Source organism: Lepidochelys olivacea (assembly GCF_965140295.1).
Source record: "Lepidochelys olivacea isolate rLepOli2 genome assembly, chromosome: 18".
Lineage (NCBI taxonomy): Eukaryota > Metazoa > Chordata > Testudines > Cheloniidae > Lepidochelys > Lepidochelys olivacea.
Window position 1 is genome coordinate 20,752,413 of NC_140428.1, and position 25,763 is coordinate 20,778,175.

Genomic DNA, 25,763 nt, shown 5'->3' on the forward strand with positions numbered 1-25,763 from the left:
CTCCTAGCGGGACTGTTTCTATTCTGGGATGGCGTTACACCAGAGGAAGAGACTATCTGACGATGCAGAGGGGTGTTCCCATCCCACCTGCCAGCCTTGAGGCGCAACCATTGGTTCTGCCAATAATAAGATACGGGATCCGGCTTTCTCTTCCGTTGAGTCTGAGGCCCTGCAGGAGTCTCTGTGGCATCTGGCAAGAGGTGGCATATAATAGGAGCTCCAGAAGATCCAGGGTCTGTCCCACGATGAGATAGGATTGGCCAAAAGAGAAGTGCCATGGGGAGGGGAGTGTCCTCTGCCAGTTGTACCATCCTGCTGGCAGTGTTTGGGAACCATGGGAGCTCTACCCTAGACACCCAGGTTTGGTGCAGGAGTCCTGTTTGACATCGTCTGAACATCCACAACTGGAGTATTTGGAAGGGGAATGTGAACAATGTGAACTGGTTCTGATTGTTCTGGGAGCAATCCTGTCATTGTCACTGGATGAGGAGGTTAGTCTGTTTCTAGGTCTCTGGCATGTGATGTTAAGCAATATCAAGAGCTCATGCAGGGTGGGCGCAAAGCTACAGCTTCAGCTTGAGGAAGTTCAGGAGCCTTAGCATAGTTCACTCGACATTCTTTAACTTTCTGGACCCCGTTGAGTATAGATGCCAGGTGTTTTTTGTCGTCCTTGTTTTTCATTAATTTTGTCCAAACAGGTGTGTGTAATATAAAGACTTTTTTTTTTCTTTTAGAAGAATAAATAAATATAGAGCAAAGGCATCCTGTTGAAGCAGAATAATCTGCTATAAGATCAGCATTACAGCAGCTGCACTAATTTGTTCTGCATAGAAGGCATTTCAAAGCCACTTACAGTTTAAACAATGGCAAAATCTCCCATTTCATTTTAGAAAACAAGTACTATTTAAGCATTTTAGATCCAAATACCTTATTCAAAGCTGCTACGTTTGACGGTAAAAATGGCAGGTGCATGGGTACCAAATTGCCAGACAAAAGAGAGAGTAACTGAGAATTTGACATAAATGTTCTTTGCAGCACAGCAATCTTATAAGAGACAGAGAATGCTGCTATTTTAAACCTAGAATAAAGTGGAAATCTACCCAATCAGAGATTTGAAATCACTGAAGTGATGCATTCACTGTTTCTGATCGGGGTGCTCCAACAATTTGGAAAATGGCACACTCCTTATCTGTTGGCCTAATCAGGTACCTCCATCTATCAGGTGATAGACTGGGGAGATTTAGAATACATCAAGTACTCTCATAAATTTTTTCCTGAGGATCTCAAAGGGCATTGCAAACCAATCTCTTACAATCCCAGTTTAGATTTTCTTTTTAATAGCTTCTCCTCCTCAACTTACCTTTCTAAGTGACTCCTGGAGTTGGTGGTACAGTAGAATTGAACCCAAGTGTCCTGATTCCTTGTTTCCTGGCATTTATATGAACACTTACATAACAGACCATGGAGGCCTAAAAGGAGGATTTCTAACCTGTTGAGAATCAATGTGCATTTAAAAAAATCTTTGTGAGTGTTTTATTTACCAAATGTATATCAGTGACTTTTTTAGAGGCATTTTGGAATCTCCAGTCAGTGTAACTCAGTGTCCCTCTGCAGTTTCTCCTACGGGAAATACAAACGTCTACCACTAAATGCATATCTTTTGCATAAGTCCTACATATCCAATGTTTGTCCATGAAAACTGTTCATATTTTCATGTTTGGGGATGTTAGCTTTGAAGAAAGCTAAGGACTCTGCCAAACCACTCTAATTCAGTCAGTTATGTAAATATAAATTACATTATTGTAGCACTTTTCATCCTAAAGGATCCCAAAGCATTTTATAAACTCTGTAAAGAGCAATTGAAATGTGACAACTTCTGGTGGGGGAGAATGGCAGCTAAATAGATGTTTGGAAAAAACATATTTCACAATAGCCGAAAGGCAGAAAGGACTGACCTTTTAGTGACACAAATACAGTAACTTAATCTACCCTGAAGGAGAAGGTGTTGTCAACCGAGCTCTTAGGCTTTCTGGAACAGCCAATCAGAGTAGGATATTTCTAATCTGAAGTTGGGACAGTTGAGACATTTCCCCTGTCTTGTACATTTGTAGGAGGGAGGAGACACCCAAAAATCCATCAACAAACCATTCTGGTGTGAATTAGTGACTGAGCATCCTTAATTTTGTTTTTGTCTCTTGGTATTTTCTGACTCCTGATTGCTTCTCTGTAGGAAAATCAAAGGTGTATCAGAACCAAATCCAGATCAATCTGTATGTTAGTGTTGCAAGGGGAGCCTTATAAAATATTGTGGGCATGCATAGACAGTGCCGAAAAAATAAGTGGTGTGGGAAATCATGTAGCTTGATGCTTGAACTGCAGAACAGTTGCTTTTATAAAATTGGGAACTGCAGACTACAATTAACTGTCATTAATTTTGTTGAATAGAAATATGTTCCATTTACTGTACAATCAGGGGCCAGGCTTGAATGAATTTAAATAGATGAAATCTAAATTATACTGACAGTCCATTAAACAGTAGCAGAAACCTCTTAAAGAAAATGGATTCACCATGATACCGGTTTATAATAAAATCATTTGCCAAATAAGAACTGCAGCCCAGGCGTCCTGAATACTCCTGTGTATTTCAAGTGAGCACTGCAAATTGGTTGAACCATTTATTGCTGAACCAGGGCTCCAGCACGTTGTTTTCTGACAAAGAGCCAGCAGTGTTGCTTGAAATCCGCTCGGCAGGAAGTGACACTAAAAGATCAGACTAGCAATTTGTTTGTTGTCAGCCGTATGGGGGAAAGAGGTAACTTTATACCTCCCTACCTGTCACTGCTGATGTTTTTCTATTGAAAACCATGCATAGCATGTTCCTAGTGCATTCCTCTTTGTATTTGTTTCTAAAACTTAGGTTATTAAAGCAGCACACTGTTCATTTGGCTGTAGTTAAAGGTCTGTTGGTGTTTCCATTATTGACCCATATTTTAAGGGGTTTGATGAGCTGGCCTTATTCATAGAGGTCAGGATTCACTGAACATGGAGAGAGGGTAATTTTCAAACCAATTGAAAGGTACGCTATATTGTGGATATGTATTTTTCTGGGTATTGAATGTTTATCCTTCTTGTTACACAATAAAGCAGTTACAAAGAGTGTGGTGTTCTTAATGTACTGTTGTTTGATTGTGAACTTGGCTATTGCAGATATTTGTGTTGTCCTCCTCATAGCTATTCTATTTATTGTGCTAAGTAAACAGTATGTGCTTTCAGAGATTGTGAAGATTATATCCTTGTCTGAAAGAGCTTATATGGTAAATTTGGTCCCTATTTAATCCTCCCCCCCAAACCCTTAAACTTGCATTACATTTAAAACAGTGAAGTAAACCAGATCCTTCTAATGAGACTATTGCTTTGATTTCCAGGACTTCTCAGGAGACTGTACCCTTCTAGGATTCCTCTGACCAACACTCTATTTGTATTGCAGTACTGCCTAGATGCCCCCTTTTTGCTGAGCCACACACAATAAAAGATGGCCCCCGTCTGAAAGTTTGAGATGAGGGACAACAGGGGTATGTGACAAATAGGAAGCACAAGGTTACAGTGAGATGATAGTGATTAGTGTAATAAGCAGTGATCTCAGCACATCAACTGGCTGGCCATTATCCCCATTTTCCTTTTATGCTGAAGTTGCTAAGAAGGGAGAACGTTAAAGATCTAACTTAATCTTTTGAGAACATTAGACTTTCAATGCTATATATCTGATGGAAGAGAAAATGAGAGGGACTCTGGACAGTAGGCAGAAACTGGGATGTTTGTGCTGGGAAAGGTATTTATGTTGGAGCTCAAATTGCTTTCAGCTAGACTTCGAAAGCTAAGGTTGCGACTGTTCAAGTGAAAGCAGGAGGCTGTACACGTTCCATGTCGGTGGCTTTCAAGGAATATATTTTCTGTGGAAGAAAAGTGCAGTGAGGAGAGCCTCAGGCTTTTATGCTTGGATGATGCAAGTGTTGACTCATATATTAACTAAAACCTGCAAGGCTCCTAACTGTGATGGTGTTTACTGTGTGCAGTACGTTATTAAAGGCAGAAAAGCTTCATGTGCTGAGGTTTATATTCTTCCTTTTACAAAGCCTACGTGTTCTAGCTCTGATTTTTTTAAAGGGTCTTTTAGCACGTAAGCAATATCCTTTGGAATGGGGACACCTGGGATGATCACCACAAGCTCAAAGATATAATGAATCAGTGCCATGTGTAATGGCAATGTTTTCTGGCTCCAAAGGGTTGGTGGGGGAGATTTAACAGATATTAATTTAATTTATAATGGTTCACATGAAAGAAAGAAAAAAAGTAAGTAGGCAGGTATACTGCTTGCAGTAGACAGGCAGTGAATCCCATGGGCTACACCATAGGAATTTTAGTCCTTTTTCATTGGAATGATGTTGGCTATGAAGTCTTCGCCCCCTCTCTCCCCCCCGCCCCAGCTATAGAATCTGCCAAGTGGTGGGTAATAGTCTAGATCAAACTATCTATCTTTACCATATGTCTGAGGAGAATGCCTCCTGCTGTAAGGCTTCTTCCTTGCACTTCACTGAGAAGATTAAACAGATTCACAGCAATGGTGCTGGAATTGTGGGATTAATGCCCATAACCTAGAGGACAGATGTCCCATCGCTGACTAACGGTAAATTAGTGGACAGCTTCTCCAGCCCTTTACTGACCAAGTGTAAATGCCTCCTTGAAGGGAGGGCAAGCCTTTTTCAAATAAATAACCCTGGGCCGCAACAGTTTCTTGAACTTTCCCTTTAATGCTGTTGCAGATGTCAGCAGAGAAGACGCTTGTACCAATGGTGATGTGGGACAGAGGTGGTCAGGAGCAGATGAACAGGCGGAAAGTGGAGGGATAAAAATGGAGGGCTGTGAAAATAGGCACAGAAGTCTTTAGAATGCAAGGATAGTAGTTTTGAACTGGTCCATGAAAAGAACAGGAAGTCCATGGAGAAGTTGCAACTTGGCACCGTTATTGCATGCTTCCCATGATCCTTCTCCATGCATGAGGTGGACAGAAGCATTCTGTTCTGTGTGGCTGGACTGTAGATAGCTAGCACTGGAAGAAAAAGATTGCAATAGTCGGAGAATGATGTGAAGAAGGTAATAGACATGGAGTCGAGTGAGTGGCATTCATGGGCATTTGTTGCACTATCTTATTCCATTTTGCTTTGCAGCAGATTCTGCTTGATGAAGTTTTTATGCAGATATATGCATTTCCCTTCTTGAGCTGCCAGGTGTCAGTAACTGTAACTGTTATTCCATGTCAAACTATGTCCTGGAATGATAACCTGGGGATTTACTCAATCTAGAGGTCTCAACATACTATATTTGAATGATTTATTTGCTGTTATGGTCCATAACTAACTAAAAAAATAATCATCCAAAGCACAGGACTTGGTGGTGATGGGGGACTTGAACTACACAGATACCTGTTGGGAAAATAACACAGCAGGGCACAGATTATCCAACAAGTTCTTGGAATGTATTGGAGACAGTTTTTTTATTTCAGAAGATGGAGAAAGCTACCAGGTGAGAGACTGTTCTAGATTTGATTTTTGACAAATAGGGAGGAACTGATTGAGAATTTGAAAGTGGAAGGCAACTTGGGTGAAAGTGATCATGAAATGGTAGAGTTTGTGATTCTAAGGAATGGTCAGGAGGGAGAACAGCAAAATAAAGACAATGGATTTCAAGAAGGCAGACTTTAGGAAACTCAAGGTAAGATCCCCTGGGAAGCAAGTCCAAGGGGAAAAACAATTGAAGACAGCTGGCAATTTTTTAATGAGACATTACTAAGGCCACAAGAGCAAACTATCCCACTGCGTAGGAAAGATAGGAAGTATGGCAAGAGACCGCCCTAGCTTAACCAGAAGATCTTCAGTGACCTAAAAATCAAAGAGGAGTCGTATAAAAAGTAAAAACTAGGTCAAATTACGAAGGATGAATATAAACAAATAACTCAAATATGTAGGGACAAAATTAGAAAGACCACGGCACAAAACGAGATAAAACTAGCTAGAGACATAAAGGGTAACAAGAAAACATTCTACAAATATATTAGAAGCAACAGGAAGACTAAGGACAGGGTAGGTCTGTTACTCAATGGGGGGAGGGAGGGAGAGAAATAATAACAGAAAATATGGAAATGGCAGAGGTGCTTAATGACTATTTCGTTTCGGTTTTCACCAAGAAGTTTGCTGGTGATTGGACGTCTAACATAGTGAATGTCAGTGAAAATGAGGTAGGATCAGAGGCTAAAATAGGGAAAGAACAAGTTAAAAATTACTTAGACAAGTTAGATGTCTTCAAGTCACCAGGGCCTGATGAAATGCATCCTAGAATACTGAGGGAGCTGACTGAGGAGATATCTGAGCCGTTAGTGATTATCTTTGAAAAGTCATGGGAAGACGGGAGAGATTCCAAAAAACTGGAAAAGGGCAAATATAGTGCCAATCTATAAAAAGGGAAATAAGGACAACCCAGGGGATTACAGACCGGTCACCTTATCTTCTGTACCTGCAAATAATTAAGCAAGCTTTCTTTGGCAGCATAACAAGCCTTCTGGATGGGGGGAAGGGGTAGACATGGCCTATCTGGATTTTAGTAAAGCTTTTGATGCTGTCTTGCATGACCTTTTCATAAACAAACTAGGGAAATTCAACCTTCATGGAGCTACTATAAGGTGGATGCAAAACTGGTTGGAAAACCGTTCCCAGAGAGTAGTTATCAGTGGTTCACAGTTACGCTGGAAGGGCATAACGAGTGGGGTCCTGCAGGGATCAGTTCTAGGTCGGGTTCTGTTCAATATCTTTCAGTGATTTAGATAATGGCATAGAGAGTACACTTATAAAGTTTGTGGATGATACCAAGCTTGCAGGGGTTACAAGTGCTTTGGAGGATAGGATTGTAATTCAGTTTGTCCAGATCATTTTGGAGAAATGGTTTGAAATAAAAAGGATGTAATTCAATAAGGACAAATGCAAAGTACTCCACTTAGGAAGGAACAGTCAGTTGCACGCATACAAAACGGGAAATGGCTGTCTAGGAAGGAATACTGCGGAAAGGGATTTGGGGGTCAAAGTGGACCCCAAGCTAAATGAGAGTCAACAGTGTAACACTCCTGCAAATACATCCCAGAATGATGTTGGCTTCGTTTGCAAGAATGTTGTAAGCAAGACATGAGAAGTAATTCTTCCACTTGACTCCGCGCTGATTAGGCTGCAACTGGAGTATCGTGTCCGGTTCTGGGCACCACATTTCAGGGAAGAGGTGGACAAATTGGAGAAAGTCCAAAGAAGAACAAGAAAAATGATTAAAGGTCTAGAAAACCTGACCTATGAGGGAAGACTGAAAAAATTGGGTTTGTTTAGTCTGAAGGGAAGACTGAAAGGGGACATAACAGTTTTCAAGTACATAAAAGGTTGTTATAAGGAGGAGGGAGAAGAATTGTTTTTCTTAACCTCTGAGGTTAGGACAAGAAGCAGTGGGCTTAAGTTGAAGCAAAGGAGATGTAGGTTGGACATTAGGAAAAACTTCCTAACTGTCAGGGTGGTTTAGCACTAGAATAAATTGCCTAGGGAAGTTGCGGAATCTCCATCATTGGAGATTTTTAAGAGCAGGTTAGACAAACACCTGTCAGGGGTAGTCTAGATAATACATAGTCCTGCCATGAGTGCAGGGGACTGAGCTAGATGACTTCTCGAGGTCCCTGCCAGTCCTTTGATTCTATGTACGTATGTCCATGTAGTGAGATGAATAGCAGTCTGGTCATCAGGCAGGATTCGGCTGGAAATTAAGTGGTCTGTGGATTGTGCCTCACATAATTACCAGAAGTGGGCAGAACTTCAAACACTTACTAGCAAGATGACAGGTTTCAGAGTAGCAGCTGTTAGTCTGTATTCGCAAAAAGAAAAGGAGTACTTGTGGCACCTGAGAGACTAACCAATTTATTTGAGCATAAGCTTTCGTGAGCTACAGCTCACTTCATCGGATGTATACTGTGGAAACTGCAGAAGACATTATATACACAGAGACCATGAAACAATACCTCCTCCCACCCCACTCTCCTGCTGGTAATAGCTTATCTAAAGTGATCATCAAGTTGGGCCATTTCCAGCACAAACCCAGGTTTTCTCAACCCCCCCCCCCCAAAAAAAAAACACACACACACACAAACTCACTCTCCTGCTGGTAATAGCTTATCCAAAGTGACCACTCTCCCTACAATGTGCATGATAATCAAGGTGGGCCATTTCCAGCACAAATCCAGGTTTTCTCACTCCCCACACGCAAACTCACTGTGTGTTTGGGGGGGAGATGAGAGAACCTGGATTTGTGCTGGAAATGGCCCGCCTTGATTTTCATACACATTGTAAGGAGAGTGGTCACTTTGGATAAGCTATTACCAGCAGGAGAGTGAGTTTGTGTGTGGGGGGGCGGAGGGTGAGAAATCCTGGATTTGTGCTGGAAATGGCCCAACTTGATTATCATACACATTGTAAGGAGAGTGATCACTTTAGATAAGCTATTACCAGCAGGAGAGTGGGGTGGAAGGAGGTATTGTTTCATGGTCTTTGTGTATATAATGTCTTCTGCAGTTTCCACAGTATGCATCCGATGAAGTGAGCTGTAGCTCACGAAAGCTTATGCTCAAATAAATTGGTTAGTCTCTAAGGTGCCACAAGTACTCCTTTTCTTTTTGTGAATACAGACTAACACGGCTGTTACTCTGAAACCTGATCTGTAAAGGGATTCAGAAGGAAGTAAATTTGCTGTGTGAAGGGCCTCCTCTTTATTGTATGATGTTTAGTTCTATCTCCTCTTTTGGCTTTCTTTCCTTTTCTGACGAATGGTGTTGTTTGCAGATGCTAAGAGGCGGCAGTAGGCACTCAGAGACACCACTGTGCTAGTATTAAAGTGGTGAGAAATGATGAAGCCAGACAATTCAAAATGAAAGCAGACTCTCTTCAGTCATAGCATGGCTTGTGCTAAAGCTTCACAAGGATCTGAAATCACTGAAAAATGGTTACAGTAATTAGTCCTGGTTAGCATAAGGATAGATTCCATTGTAGACTTAGAATGAACATATATTTTTGTCTGTGGATTTTATTCTCTTAGTGATGGAAAGAAAAAGAAATGTGGTGCATGACAGGTAACATGATGGCATCCCAGTTTCAGTCGTTTAATATTTGTGAAGAGCTTCGAGATCTTTTGAAGGAAGACTCTTAAGTGTGAGCTTTTATTTATTACATAGATTATTCTGGCACTCACACTGTTTATGGTCCATTACACACATAATATTTTAAGCTTCTTCTAAAGAAATATATATATGTATTTGTACTGCTGCAGCAGCTGCTGTTGGCTGTCTAGTAAATATGCATTTTGGTATAGGTAAGTTTGAAAATGTATGTTGTATACCTGAGGGACGGAAACTCCTCCTCCGCTTGGCACCCGCGAGAGACTCAGGTTCATAATATAAAAATGAATTAGACTTTTCTTTTAAAATGTGGATTTTAGTTTGCGTATTCATATCCAACAGACAAATCCCTTGTGTGAATCTGCCTGCTGCACGTTCAGTCTGTCATGCCGAAAGTCTCTGTTAGTTTGTTTTGTTAAAAAAGATTACTATGAATAAGCAGTGGCAGATTTTTCAACATTAGTATATTGGCTAATTCCTCCCCAGCCTCATCCCCAGCAACATAAAGTATTTGTCTACTAAATCATACTGATTTAAATCCATGGGTCACTGACATCATGTTGTGGATTCTCAGGGAGGGAGGTAGACAGAGAGACTGTATATCACTTGTTCTCCCAATGATGATCCACCCCCCATCTGCTCTGTAATATTACGGCAGTATAAAGGAGGCAAAAGTAATTTAATGCACTGGGTTTGGTTGTTTATATGTGTTCTCCTTTTTTAGTATTGGAATTATTTCTCTCACTATGCGTAGGTCTTGACATTTATTAAGACTGAATCTCCCCTGGGTGCCTGCAGCCCCCAATCATGTATTCAGGTCACTTTTTAGTTAGGTTCCATCCGCCTGTTTATTATGCTACCCTTCTGATGTTGGTGTCATTCATAAATTTGATCATTAATTAAATTTACACCAGATGAACATTCGTCAAGGGGAAAAAAAACGCGGTTGGAAGAAGTTCTTGTTTTTTTGTTGGCTTTTTTGACACTGAAACATTTAGAAACCCCCCCAAAGATGCTCTGACCTAGACTGGGTTGTCACTAGTATTACTGCTAGAAGATGAACAGATGCTCCACCACTAAGATAGAATCCTCTCTGTAGATACATGGGAATGCCCTATGGACTATAATTTGAAAAAACACTGGTTCAAATCACAATAGCATTTGCAGATGCCTCTCAGTGAATGATAAAATGTTATGCTAGAAGAGCAAAACACATCTCAAATTTTATTTACATTTGTGTCACTTAAACTGCTGATGCTCATTTTCAGCTAACTTGAAAAATAAAAAGATAAGAAAAAAATTAGCTTCTTGCCCTGAGTCTGACATGCCAAATTCCCAGTCCAGAACATTGGAGTCCTAAACCCCTGAAGTTAGGAGTTTATAATGGAGATGTCGACACAAAGCTCTGCTATAATTTTCTTCTGACTTTATCTTATAAATGAATTAAGAAGCTGGGTCAGAACAGGGCATTCTTTCAATTTCTGTTGTCAATTGGAGACAAGCTTGACTGATGCTGATAAAATTATGATTTCAGACCACTCCAGATTCTAATCCCTCTGTTTTATGTCTTTCTATAAAATAAGCAATAGGTTTAATAGCTTTTCTTTTTTCTTTTTTAAAAAAATAACACCTTGTGCCAAGCTCATTTGACTTTATCAAATGCTGCCACAAAATGATTCACAGCAAAAGTCCTGATGGATAGCGACTGGCGTGATAGAGTAGCCTGTTTTACAAAGCATAGTGTTGCGTGTAGGAATGTGGCATATGGATTCACAGGCGTTGTTGGATAAGTCAAGTTACCATGGTTTCTTTGTAAACACTCAGCAGGAAGTGACTTTTTGTTCAATAACAAGGCATTACCGTTTAAGTAAAAAAGGAAGGCTGGTACACTGTTTGTGGGGATCCACCAGCCCAGATGCTAGATAACTCCTCTATGGGGTACTATTATTCAGGCAGGATTTAGCCAACCAGAACTGAAAGTTTGTTCTTTGCACCATTGCTATACAGCTCATCCTGTCTCTCTCTCCTGCAAATTTATGTTCCATTTTTCTTCAGTGAATTTAACTTTTTATGCGCATGTGGCATCTAGCAAAGAGAGAGTGCTTTTAAAAAAAAGGGGGGGGGGTGGGAGGGGGTAGAAAATGCTCCATCCATTACCTTGTGTCTTCAAGGGTTTTTTGGGGGGGCCTGAACACCACTTAAGTCGATAAAGCTACGCCAACTGCCCCTGATAGTTGAGCTCTCATTCTGGCTGGAGTTTGTTGTTGGCAGGCTTCAAACAGTTGCAGTGATTGCTTTTAGCTATTTGATACCTTACAAATCCTTTAGGAATATGTGTCACAATGAGCAGCATTTGTCAGTTTGGGAGTTTCTTGTAATGCAAAAGGCAAGGTAACCCTCTGTCTGAGTTAGATACTTTTGTGCTTAGACCTAAACTTGAAGTCTAAGCTCTTTCAGACAGGAACATTGTCCATTCTAGAGGAAAATGCCGTCATATGGATTCATGGATTAATTGAGGAGCCTAATTTTTGCTTTAAGTTCTCTTTAACTGAATGTGCAATTTCAATATCTTGCTGGGTGTGCTTGAGTATTCAAGAGGAATAGGGTGAGATTATTTTCCAATATGCTGTGGCAAGTGGGCACTGGTCTGCCATCACTGGTTAACAAGGGGAAAAAATTGATGTTTGATGTTTATTGAATGGGTCTTGCCTGATTGAGGGTATTTGGGGAGGAAATACTCTGCATCTGGGTTGGTGGACCCAAGACCTAACCACATTAACTTCCAGGTAATAATCCCTTCTTGGATTGATCATTTTTTTAAATGGGATTTAAGTTTTAGGGGAATGGCAGTTGGCCGAGGACAAAAGGAAATACATGGAAATATGCACTAGCAATCTGGAAAAAAGCGAGTTTGGGGAAGTTCAGGATATACAGGGGAAATTTGGTTTACACTTCAGTTTAAATAGTTGGTCCAAAAGTTAAAGCCATTTCAACTTGTACCTTATGTCCCTGCCACACCAGAGGATACTTTCTTTACTCCTTATTTAGGTGTTCCCGGTATGTACAACGTAAGTCCTATGGTCACATGAAAAGTTCCTTGCTAGGAAGCCCAGCTGGATGGATGGTTTTGTGGTTAAGGCACTGGTACTTTGTGGTACTTAACAGATTTAATTCCTGGCGCAAATGTTCTCTGTGGCCATGGCAATTTACTTGATCTCTGGGTGCTGCAGTTTCCTATCTGTATAATGGAGATATTTAATTTTTCCCCCCTCAGACTTTTGTCTATGTAAACTGTAAACTTTTTAGGACAGGCTTCCTCTTCTATGTTTGTACAGCTCCTAAAACGCTGGGGCTAGTGGGCTACTGTGAAACAATCAATCATCTGCTTTGTAAGGGTTAAGGTAACTTTATCTAATTGAGTTTATCAGAGCCCTGCCTCATTGTAGCCCCCTGCATCAGTTATCCCTTCCCCAGCCTTTTTCTATCTCATTTGTGCCATGTATGCGTGGGACTCCACTGCCTTTTGCCGTGATACTATTACAGTCTAGCAGTATTGGGTTAGGTTAGTAGCAATTGCATGGTAGACCAACTAACCTAGGAACTGGTGTTTAAGAAGGTAGCACTTTCTTTTGAGGCATTATGTTACTACCACATTTTGAATGAGATGTAAAACCAAGGTCCTCACCAATTACAGTCAGAGCATCTATCATAGAAGTACTAGAGCCTTTGAATGTGGTGTCTTGGTCAACTTCCACCTTTGATGATCATGTTCTATCTATCTAGATTCTTACTGCAATTTCAGTTGTTTTAAGATACTGATGTTGAGCAGTTGCTGAGTTTTATCTCCTGAGGTGACTGCATTTCAGTGGTGGAAGAAGTGATTCCTACCCGAGTGAAGTTTGAATATAGCCTGAATAGTGTTTGTAAAGCACTATATTCTCTGTCAGTTTAAAATATTTATTATGATGATGCATTCATAAGTGTAGAAGAGCTAAAACTGCAATAGTTTTCCCCTCATTTTTTTTCTTTTACAGTTATTAGGAAATAAGACAATGGGAGAAAGGCTAGTTGTATTTTGAGCACCTGAGGTTTTAGTAAGGTATACACCTTTTGCAGAAGTGTGTGTAGATTCATGGAAAATCTGAATAACTAGTTGTGTGTGAATATAAATGAAAAAAGCACTGAGACGATCTGTGAAATATTTCCTTGACTTTTGGAGCAACATCTCTGCTTTCTAGCAAGCTGTGTGTGGATTTTCCCATTTCTAAGGTCATTATCATTAACCAGGCAATTCTTTCTCCATTCAGTGCTGTTTTTTCCCCTAAACCCATGCTTTTGTTGTGATTATTGCTGGGATTGTGTTTGTAACACAACAGATTTTACAGCAACGTTTTAGTGTCCAGTTGTCAAAAACAAAAATAATTACTCAGCCTCTGTCATGTGAAATGTAATTTGAGAAAGCTCAGTTCTTCCCTGAGGAAAATCTAATTTAGTTTACTCCATTCCAGCTATGATTGGTTGCCTTGGTTTTCTTTACAATTAGAAAAGAAAATATGTTAGTGTTAAGTTTTTAATAGTGAGTTAACCAGAAGAGATTTGATTAGTTTCCTCTCTTGTTTTAGTCTGGTCCATAGGTTATGACCTCATCATTGTATTAGCTAAATTCAGAAGTCTGGTCCGAGTTCATTTGTTTTCTGAACAAAACATAACATAAAAATTCACCTTTATTTTAATAAACTACTACTTTATTTAGAATGAAAATTCTAGCTTCTATTTTAGACCAAGCATAGCATATTTACATTTTATATAATAAACATTGTGGTTCTCTTAGTTTATACTGTTTTCTTAAACGTGTCCTGTTTTTATTCTTTCTGTCTGAGGTATAGAAATTAATTGCCATTATTTCAAATTATTTCTTTTTTAAAGATTGCGTATATATTGAAAGTCGCCGGCCGAACACCCCGTACTTCATCTGCAGCATTCAAGACTTCAAATTGGTAAGTAGTGTTTTCCATGTTTTTTCTTAACATGGTGATGATATTGCACAATCTTTTACTCCCTTTAACCCTTCTCTTTTAGTAATACTCTAGTAACTTTGTCACTACTGAAACAATGAAGTGCCCTCTACAGGCAGAGCTGGTTGGTTAGTTGGGACACACAGAGAACTCTTCACAAGGTTTTATAATCCACATAGCTATCTTTTGTACTTCGAGTGCTCTAGGGAGGAAGTGGTACAGTAGTTTACTGGTTTGCTGGAAAAGCTGATTATAACATTGTCTAGAGACTATACTGTAATGATAAATTCTCTATAAATAAATGCTGAAGATGGAGTTGTGGGCTATCAAGAGTTATGGTTTGGTAGCCTGTTGGACTATGTGGATACAGGACTTGAGTTGAGATTTAATGACTTCCTCACTATCTCCTCCTAAGGACACTTGTCATGAAAACTGTTAGATTAAAAAAAAAAATTCAAATCTTCTTTCAAAACCTTCGGTCTTAAATGAATTTTTAATTCAAGGACACATCACCACAGTAAGAACTTGAGAGACGTGTGATGTCGTCCCCCCCCCACACTCCTCTTCCCCCAAATCCATAGCTTTGTAACATAAAATAACTTTAAGCAAATCCCTGTGCCGGTTTTAAGTGGGCTACACATGCTTATTATCGTGATACAATACAGTAGGAAATCTCCACCTTCCTTCTCCAGGTGGTACAGCATAGGTGGCATCTATGTTTTTCTCAGGCCCCTGTTATACTTAAGAGTAATCAGGGGGAGTTAGATAGAATGAGGTCCTTAACTGAGAATCTCCTTTCTTTCAGCTGCTTTTGTGTCACAAATATTTATATCGCTTAAAAGTTAAAGCAATAAATAATTACAGGCCCAGGGTGACACATTCCTTGTTTAGATTACCTACCATCTGTTTCTACTAAAGGTTCTCTTTCCTTTCTCTATCTGCTCTCTCCAACCCCCAGTTAATTTTGCAGGGCTACAGTGTGGGGGAACGTGTTCTTTCCTTTTGCCTGTTACATTGATGGCTTTCTTCTTCAATATTTATGTCCATGCTAGTTGTCTGTTTTTCCAGAGGTCTCCATTATTTACAGTATCCATCCTTTCAGGTAATTTTTCACACCCTTCCCTGACTTCTCTGAAGCCTAGCAGCTACCTGTTTGTTGGACTTTTTGTTATTACTTAAACATTTGCTGCTTTTCTGTGATCTCTAACAAGTACAATACGGTTACACCATGAAAAATACTTAAGTGTATTTTTATCTACCAGGTTCTAAGAATGCGTTAAACCCCATTTGTACAATTTTTGCACATTAGCAGGTGCCTTCATGTTTCAGCGGAATCTCTCATGAAATGCTGAATTACAATGTGATAGTTGCCATTCTGGATAGAAGTTCCTGCTGAGTTACAGTAATTGCTCAGGGTATTAACAGCAGTAAAAGCTGAAGCTTCTGTTGTCAGTATTGGTCTAGTACAACACATTAAAGTTGTCTGCAAAAACAATGTGGGAAGCAAAGTGCAATATATTTTGATCCTTTAAATAAAAACAAAAAAAACCAACCACCACCTCACACTGTGTTTCTTACTTTTGTTTTTGTTTTGAGGTTCTGTATGCAGCTCACACTTGCAGGGATGTATAATGGTAGGAATGCTGCTGATTCCTCTTTATGGAAGGAATATAGTTGCTGTATGCCTGTCCCCTTCACACTGTAGGTTCTTTAATTCCCCTGATGGTTTTGTCAATAAAATTGGGGGCATAATGAACGCTTAAAAAGAGACTGATGTTGGTTTTACTAACAGAAAATGGATCTGCAGTGTTTTTGTCACGGTTGATCTATTTGCTGAGGAAAGGGTAGTATGTACAGTGGAAAGGACACTTGATCTCTCTGCTATGCCAGATTCCAACAAAAAAACACAATTTTGTTTTGCCCTTAGCAAAACATGTCAAGTGAAGCAGGGAAAAAAAAAAAAGCAACAGCTTTGAAATGTCACCAACTAATTAAGTACATTATCTTCTTGGTTATCATAAACTAAGTGTGGGTTTGGATGCATAGCTGACAGTTTTTTACTTCCTTAGTAATAACCCTTTTAACTTGCTGGTTCAGTGATTTTGGTGCAATCCAGGCACAGAACTTTTCCCTAGTTATGTTTTTATACCCAGAATGGGTGCAGGAGGGGAGGAGAAAGGACCATTGACCATGTGTGATGGGTTCGGTCACAGAGACCCCCCTTGGGACTGTCACCTGATGTGCTGGAATTACCTTTGAGCCCATTTTCCCTGCCAGCCTGGGACTCCAGAACTGTGCCTTGTTGAGCCAGACATGCTAGCCTGCTGCGACAGAGACCCAGGTCTGGTCCACGCCCCCAAAGCTGCAGGCTATAACCAAAAACTGCTCAGCAGGTCACCTGTCTCCAGCACCCAGACACCCAGTTCCCAATGGGATCCAAACCCCAAATAAATCAGTTTGACTCTGTATAAAGCTTATACAGGGTAAACTCATAAATTGTCCGCCCTCTATAACACTGAGAGAGAGAGATGCACAGCTGTTTGCTCTCCCAGGCAGTAATCACTTACTCTGGGTTAATTAATAAACAAAAGTGATTTTATTAAGTATAAAAAGTAGGATTTAAGTGGTTTCAGGTAATAACATACAGAACAAAGTAAGTCACCAAACAAAGTAAAGCAAAAACATGCAAGTCTAAGCCTAATACATTAAGAAACGATTACAGGTAAAATCTCACCCTCAGAGATGTTCTGATAAGTTTCTTTCACAGACTAGATGCTTTCCTGGTCTGGGCCCAATCCTTTCCCCTGGTACAGTCCTTGTTAGTCCCAGCAGACATCTTAGGGGGAAAGTAGGGGTGTTCTCATGACTGGCAGCCCCCTTTGTCCTATTCCACCCCCTTTTATAGCTTTGGCACCAGGCAGGAATCTTTTGTCTCTCTGGGTCCCCACCTCTCCTTCTAAATGGAAAAGCACCAGGTTTAAGATGGATTCCAGTATCAGGTGACACGTGCACATGTCCTGTGGGACCCCAGCCTCCGTTCTTCCAGGGATGGCCCGTACATGCACCCAGGAAGGTTTACAATCAATTGTCCTAGTCAGTGGGAGCCGTCAAGCTTCCAAACCACCATTAATGGCCCACACTTTGCATAGTTACAGTAGGACCTCAGAGTTCTACTTCATATTCCTAGTTTTATACACAAGAATGAGACATTCATACAAATAGGATGAACACACTCAGTAGACTATAAGCTTTGTAATGATACCTTGCAAGAAACCTTTTGCATAAAGCATATTCCAGTTACATCATATTCACACTCATCGGCATATTTCCATAAAACATTATGGAGTGCAATGTCAGAATTTTCATATTACAGATGGTGACAACGGGCTCCAGAGGTGAAGTAACCTGTCTAAGATGACAAGAAGCTCTGCAACAGAGCTGAGACTAGAACCCAAGAGTCTTCGTTCCTGGTTCAGTGTCTTAGCCACCTGACTAATTAGCCAGTTCTTCTGTGGTTAATTACATGTGGAGAAAATGTGCCAGGCATTTACACCTGTGGATATGGCTACTGAAATTCCCTTTTCATTCTAAAAGCTTAAATTGAAAACAGATTTGGGTCTTCCAATAATAGGTCTTAAATCATCACTGTTTTCCTCCCCCTTCCCCCACCAGATTTCAAAGTATGACACCTGATAATTTCAATGACATATCCAAGCCTTTCTCCTACTTAAGAAGAAGAAGAAGAAGAAGAAAGGAAAAAAGGCTGCTAGATAGACTCCTAGAATAGCTAAGATTTTATGTTGAAAGACTCCCTTTCCACTTCAATAAAGCTTGATCAGGATGACTAACTGGGGAATTAAAACTTTCTTGCCTGTCTCACCTCTGTTAAAATTGAAGCGAATTAAACAAAAAAAGGGGTGGGGGAAGGATAGGATGACACCCAGCTTGATGGATCTGTATGGACTGAACTGCCATTGCTGCCTCTGGAAGTGATAGGTTCACATGGCAAGTGTTATGGATTGTTTCAGAACAGCCTATACTCTAATCTCTAGATTGTGCTGCCTAGGAAAGAAACCAATTGTCCTCCCCTCACATGCTCTTTCGATCTCCCACTGTCATAGCATGTACGTTGTTATGTTTTCTCACATTAGTATATTGCACTTAAATTACAAGTCCCTCTGTTGACACTTTAAGATGAATCAATTCAGCTAAAAGAGATACTAGAAGAATCTCTTTTCATTTCCTGAAGAACAGTCCCCTCTCACCAATGGCCATTAAGTCCCAGTGATAAAGCTTTAGTTACTACTGCTGTTCTCTTTGCAATCTGTCTCTACTGCTGTGCTGTTCGTGATTTTCTTTCACTTGGACATTTACAATGTTGAGGAGCTGGTTCATTCTCTCCATAAATTGTTCCTCAAGTGTTAATGAGTCTAGGAGCAGCAGCAGACTTGGTTCCAAAGCTCATTGTTACAGACTTTACTTGAGATCAGAAGCTAACTCTTCACATTTTTCTATGGCACCTGGAAATCAAATGGGGGCTAGAGGAAAGAAAGTAGGGGAGATCACAAAGTGATTTTGCCTTTCTAGGTGCACTGTAATTGGAAATGGTCACAGATAACATTTGTGCTCTCCTGTGTAAGGCATTTCAATGATGGCTATCTCCTTCAAATATTCAGTTATGCATAAAACTAACTATAAATGGAATTGTAAAGTAAAGTATGATGTGTGCGATGATCTAAAGGTAAACCTGTATCCTCCGGAATAAAAATGCTGGATGAAATCCTGGCCTCATGGAAGTCACTGGCAAAACTGCCATTGACTTCAGTGGCATCAGGATTCTGCTCCCTCTTCGAGCAACAGCTGCTTGAACTTCTAAGAATAAGGCTTCCATCCACAAGCTGAGTATGGTCGTGCCATGGACTCCATTTTCTTTTTTCTAAGTCACTTATAAGCCAGTTCGATATCTTTGCTTATGTCATAAGCAGCCTGAGTAGCCTCATGGGTTTCAATGGGACTACTCAATATGCATAAGAATATCAGTCTGGCCCTATTTATTATATGCCGTATCATGCACTTACAGACAACAATTGTTGATTGGTAAGATTTTTGAACCGAGAAGTTTTTTAACTTAGCGTCCTTGGTGGCTTGTATGGTGGCTATTAAAGATTAACTTCTAGCAGACAACGCCTCCAACTTAATAGTCTTAGTATCTTTTTTGTAATATTTTTTATTAATCCATACAATCTTTGCTTGGTTCTGGTAATCTGTCTGTACTCAGGACAGTATCTTTCTTCTATGATACGTTAGGTCATGCTGACCTAGAACTGGCATTCATAGTCTCATATGGTTGTGGAAAACTTTTGTGGTACAAAAGACGTACTGTAGTCAGTTACTGCAAAGCCAGATATCTATGTTACACCTACCTAATAACTCAGCACAAAAATAATGCACTCAAAGGCCAACTCTGCGTTGGTGGTGCCAGGCATGAGTAAAGGTTGCTGTCCTAGCCTGGGGTATGAACTCACTGGGAGCTAGATTTTCAGGTATTATGGTGACAGGCATTGTGCCCTTGCCAAGTGGGAAATGGTATGCCTTGGGTTAACATTAGTTAGGAGCTCTTATCACAGGGAACTAATGCCACGTGACAGCCTTTTCTCTCTACCATTGCACCAATGCAGTATGTAACGCCAGCTATCACTGTAGGAATCAAATTATCTTTAAAAAGTACATTTAGGGATTGTTTATGGTTTAATGACTCTTGAGAGAATGAACGTGAACTAAATATATACCACTGTGTCAAAAACTTAACAGAAATACCAATCTGTCATGAGATTTTTGGGAGGTAACTTACTTTCTTGTTCTGGAATACCTTCTAAACATGATAACTGATCCTTTAATGAAAAGTCTCAACTTTTTGTTGAAAATTACTTTGAGGAAATTGGTGTTGATCTGAAGGCAGAGGGTGGTTAATAGAATGTTGCTAAGGAAAAAAGGATACGTGAGGTAGAAAGGGTTTAACAATATTGCTTGTTTTGCAGTACTAGCATCTCTGTTCCAATCATGAATTTAATAAATGTTTCACTCAAATTTGCTATGAAAGGGCCACATTTTTTTTGCAGAATTTAATTGGATCAAAGTACTGCACTTTATAAGGCCAAAGGAACAAGAAAATATTCATGTAACTGTATTTAAGCTTCAATAAAAGTGAAAATTCAGCCACAAATTGCTTAATAAATTCTCTGTATTTATATCTCAAGCTTTGAAGGTGGCACAGTTGGTGAACTAAAAAACGTTAACTGCTTGGTGTACCTGGTGGTGGTTTACTTTGAGTGCTCTTCTGTTGAGAGCATTAATATACTCAGCTTTTGATTGAGGGATAAGAAAACTCTCTATTCATGATCAAATTCAATATGAATGTAGTAGCTGATATTGCGTGTCTTTCATTGAGGACTACATCGTCCTAGGCAGAGGGATTTGATGATCTAATGGGTTTTTTCATCTTTGATTACCATGATTCTGATGAGAATTTGTGTTCAGCGTGGGTCTGAAGTACATACAGAAGGTCCTTCACCAGGAAGGATGGGTTTGGGGTTGAGCGAGGGAACAGAAAATATATTTGGTTAAAAGAATGCTGCCATGGGATTTATGAAATAGACTTTTTGCTCATTACAAACATGATTTAGAAGTTTGAAACTGGAAATAATTAACCAATTTTTTTCTGCAGTTGAATGAATACACATTGGTGGTAGTTGAAGGGTTGTTTGTGAATGCCAGGCTGCGGGAACTGAAGTATTTATCTTTGTGGTAGGGAAGGAAGCACAAAGAAAGACCATTAACTTTACAAATTGGTTTTAGGCCTATTGACCATAACGCTCCCTTTCAAATAGTCTCTGTATATCCTCTCTGAGGTCTTTACTTTTCACCTACTGCAAACACCTCTTTTAGGACTGTCCCTCACAAGGCCTCTTCAAATGCTCTAGATTCTGGAGCAGGGTGGGGTGCATATTCCAGCTTTGGAAAATGAAGGCCACTTAGGCATTACAAGAGGACACTTGTACCCTCCACTCACTTTGCAATAAATCTTTATGCTACCCAGCTACCAAGAATCATGTCTGTATTTTCTAAAAGCTATTAATTTTTTTGAAAACATTAAAGTACTGTTGTGATAATCGAGCCTACAAATTTACCCTGATTGTGAGCTTAACTGTAAGAAGAGAGTGTAGGTGGAATGGCACAATAACCTACAACAACAAATGCTAATGGGAAAAGTTGCAAAAATGAGACGCTGACTTAGTACAAACAAAAAGGCAGACTGATATTGTTCAGGGACTGTGTTAAGATTGAGTGCTAAATAAGAGGAGTAGAGGACCAGGAAATAATGGATCAGAATTGGTGTGTTGCAAATTAGGCCTAATTGGTGGACAAAATAATGAAGGGATGGGCTGTTCCACTCATCACTTCCTTTTGGGGTTCTTAAAGAAAACTGGTAGAAAAGCTGACTGCAGCTGAAGTGAACTACACCATCATGACTGCCATCCCCGCCATCTCCTGGGAACCTGGACCATCTGGATCTTAATTCTGAGAAATCTTCTGACCAAACCAAATCACAAGAGAGGGCCAGATAACATCACCACCTCCACTGGCTCCAGCTAAATCCCAGCCAGCTGGGGTATGAGACTTTGTCCCCCACCATCCCTTTTCCTCCATGTATCCTTTTTGTTCCCTGCCTGATTTCTTCTTTCCTATCTCTCTCCTTTTTCCTTCTGTATCATAAGAATCTGGCTTAGCCAGCCAAGACTGCATGTTTTGCAATATTGCTGTAAGCTTGTGACCAGCAAGAGGCAGCTAAAGGCAATGTCCTAAATAGCCCAATGCTGGTACAAGTTTACCAGGTCTCAGAGTGACTAATAAGATTGTGTACTGTCTCTGTTTTTCCCCCAGCAACGAGATGGCAAAGTGGAAGTCAACGTCAGAGACAGAAGCTGTATTTTCTATCTCTGCTAGTTGTCCGTCTCTCCCTATTTTGCATTAAACCAAGCCTGTGCTCACAGAACCCAAGTTCTAAAGATACACTTTGCTTTCAATTTGGACCGAACATGTACCTAAAGTGAGAAAAAACAGGCCAGGTCTTGGGAATCTTCATTGTTCTCCTCAGCGGTTTCATCCTATTGAGTCTTTACCATGGGCCTGATTTTTCAGAGGTGTTGAGCATTCACAGCTCCCACTGACTTCAGTGGGAGTTGTGGGACCTCAGCACTTCTGAAAACTGGACCTGTAGGTTCTTAGTATTTGCCTGGTTTGGTATTGTATAGTGTATGGTTGCTTTCTCTAAGCTGATCACATGGAAGCTAGAGGTTGTTCCTGCAATTCACGGGCTGAATTTCCTTGTGAATGGAACTTCTCATGGAGCTGCAGCTGATTTACTGATTTGGTACTGTGGTATTGGTTCACGTTTTTAGGATTGATTTTACTGTTAGGATTCATTTTAATGTTTGGATTTTAAGAAATTGGTTAAACTTTGAGATTTGTGTGAGTGCATGGTATGAAAAGATATTACAGAGAAACTGAATACCATCAATTGATTTGCAAGAAAAATTTTGATTTTTGTGTATTTGGTACAGTGAGGAACTGAGATTCTCCACAGCGTGTTTGAATATAAGAACACTTAAGGGAAAATGCAGTTCTGTTTGCATGCAGATTCACCATGGGACATTTGAGGGAGGAGGAGGCAGTTCCTTTAATTAACTCCCCACTCCCACATGAGAGAGAGAGAGAGAATTCCTCCCATGTGAAATACCACACATTTTTAGGAACCAAAACAATGAGTCAGGGAGTCAAGAGTAAGGCAAAACTCAGCATTTTTAAAGGGTACTGTTTTAAATCTCAGACCTTATTTTCATTCCTCTGAACCCTGCTCAAAAAGATCAGTAGTAGCTAGAAACTGAGAGTGAGTGCAAACTTTCACTTGCACATTTCAGCTGCTGGCAGCCTGCTGAGATCTACCAGTGCCAGGTTCATAAACGAGCTGCATGTTGTAGGAGCCTTTTAGCTCCTAAAGTTGGTAGGATTTCAAGATGGAGTTAAAAACAGCAGAGAAAATACTTTCAACAAGTTTTTCCTGCTGCGGCTTGTTCCTTGACGTAACAAGTTCTTGGAAGGCAGATAAGCAGTGTACTGGCCCAGTCAGCGTGTCTACTATTCAGTCAGATTTTGACTTTCATGATATTAGTAAATTTTCTATTCCCTTTAGGCAGTTTTTTTCTAGCTCTTTCTTTCTATGAGTTTTACTGCATTTTCCATGTCCATGTTGCTTACTAACTAGAATTTGCTGAAGTGATTGTAAATTTTACTCATTATATTGATTTTGGCAAACTTTTTGTCTTTCCATTAATTCTGGGTGACTGACTCCCTACAATTGATTACCAATATTTCAGTTAGCAGCACAGGGCTGTGTATGCTGGAGATTTAAATGTAAAGATGATTGGTAGTCCTCTCCCAAACCCTCTCTACTGTGTTTCAAAGGGATTCTATAGGAAGCCCATAAATCTTCCTGCAGTTGAAACAATGCAGCAGAAACGTAACTTTATTGATTGTTCTTTAAAGACGAGGAGTGTTGCCAAAACCATTTTGGCCTGATCTGAACCAGATCCAGTTGGCAAATCTTCCACCAGGCACGGAGATCTAATAAATTCCACAGGCGCACACAGTCTAGTGATAGAGCTGTGGGAGAAAAAAAATTGATTATAGGGTTCCAGACAATATCATTAACTTTTCTTGCTATAATACACCAGATGTCTTCACTAATAGACTATTTTTTGTTAATTTAGTTTTTATAGAATCCCATTGATCATTTAAGTTCCTTGATATAAGTGTTGAATTATAAATTTTAGTGTGTGTATGTGTGTGCACAAAAATGACAGCAGAAACTCTCAGGTGTCAAGAGCATATACATGTCCATTTGTAAATACTTGAGCAGAAATTAGATTATTGTGACAGGAACCTTAACTTTTTCATTACTAACTAATAGCCTGTTGTGTCTAATGTGTTCTGTTGAAGGAATGGTGGAGGGTGAGGAGAGGGAAGCTGAAAAATAGTCCATAAGAATGCTTTCTTGATCGGACAAGGATGATTTTTCCAGATGCCTGCAGTACCAGGTTGTTTAAATACAAATTACATGGCAGTGAAACAGACATCTTTGCCAAAGCAAAACGATGTGCAGTGCTGTAAAACGGGCTTAAAGTGAACATTTGTTTTCTTTGTAATGGAATGTACTGCTGTACTGCAGTACATAGTTCATTTTTGTTGCACCTGTGTTTTTCTCCCTTAGGAGAACAAGATGCCCTTGTAGTTGAGTTGGATCACTTACAGTGCCCATTTTTAGCCAGTGCTTTTGGTATGCTCTCAAGGCAGCAGTTTTGTTGAAGTGACACATCACAGAATTATAAGAATGCAAAACAGTGCTGCTGTGGCTCACTAGCTCTTGTATTTGTGTTAATTCTTCTTTTAGTGCTTGTCCCTATGTGTATGGGTGTGCATATGCTCCATGGACATGAGACTGGAGAATTCTTGTAAGCAGTGTCCATTGGTCCCCACCTGTGCCCTTTCTCTCCTCATGCTCCTATCTGAGGACATTGAGAGCAGTGTGGATTGACTGCCTCTCCAGTTCCTTCTGCCATGTGGTCTGAGTCAGAATCTCCAGTGTCTGGAGCTTCTCCATTTCTTGAGCTTGATCCTGGTCTTCAAACTTGTGGTGTAGTTAGTGTGAATCGTTTTATTAGTGTAGTTAATGAATGATAAGTATCCTCCACCCTAAGGACCCCTTCCCCTTCCCCCATATGGAAATCCTGGGCTTTAAATACTATCTCCTGTCCCTGCACTTTCTTGGTCAGTGATGACCACCAGCACTGCCTTTGTTGACTCAAAGAAATGTATATCTCCATCAAGTGCAGTGTCTGTCACTCTTTCCACAGCTGGAACCAATAGGTGGGAGAACATGGCTTAAAAAGCGCTTCATGGAGAAAGCCAGAGGCCTCACTCAGACCATGACCAGAGTCATTGAGGAGTGTGCATTCTAGATGAGATCTGACATGCGTGCAGGAAAGAGCACAATCAGGAACCCTTTGCCAGGGTTTCCTTGTGAGAACAGGAGACATTTTCATAAGCACAAGAATGGGCACTCCTCTGAGTACATTCTGAAGAGGACAGATCCCTCCCTGACCTGTCCAAGTTGGAGGAGCCTTTGTACCCAGTTTGCAAGGATTTAAGATGTCCTAAGGCCAGTGATAAAAGGTGCATAGGAGCAAGGCTTCACTGGTACCAGGCTACACACTGGCAATGATTCTGCTGCGGTACTGTCCAGTTTGAGATACCAAGAACCATCAGTACCATCGAAGAGCACCTGACCGGAGACTCATTCACTGGTGGTACAGCTACATTCCTATATGGATCTGCCAACCAAGAGCTTTTGCACATGGACTCCAATGGGACAGCCAGATAAGACC

At 40.3% G+C, this 25,763-nt stretch overlaps 1 protein-coding gene across 4 annotated transcripts in view; it reads left to right on the forward strand.

The window, feature by feature from the left end:
* Positions 1–25,763, forward strand: part of RERE (arginine-glutamic acid dipeptide repeats) — a 401,924-nt gene that overhangs the window by 148,740 nt on the left and 227,421 nt on the right. For all 4 annotated transcript variants that reach the window (XM_084652065.1, XM_084652067.1, XM_084652068.1 and 1 more), the window contains exon 3: positions 14,174–14,244. In XM_084652065.1, the coding sequence (XP_084508191.1) occupies positions 14,174–14,244 (71 nt within the window). The remainder of the gene's footprint in view (positions 1–14,173; positions 14,245–25,763) is intronic.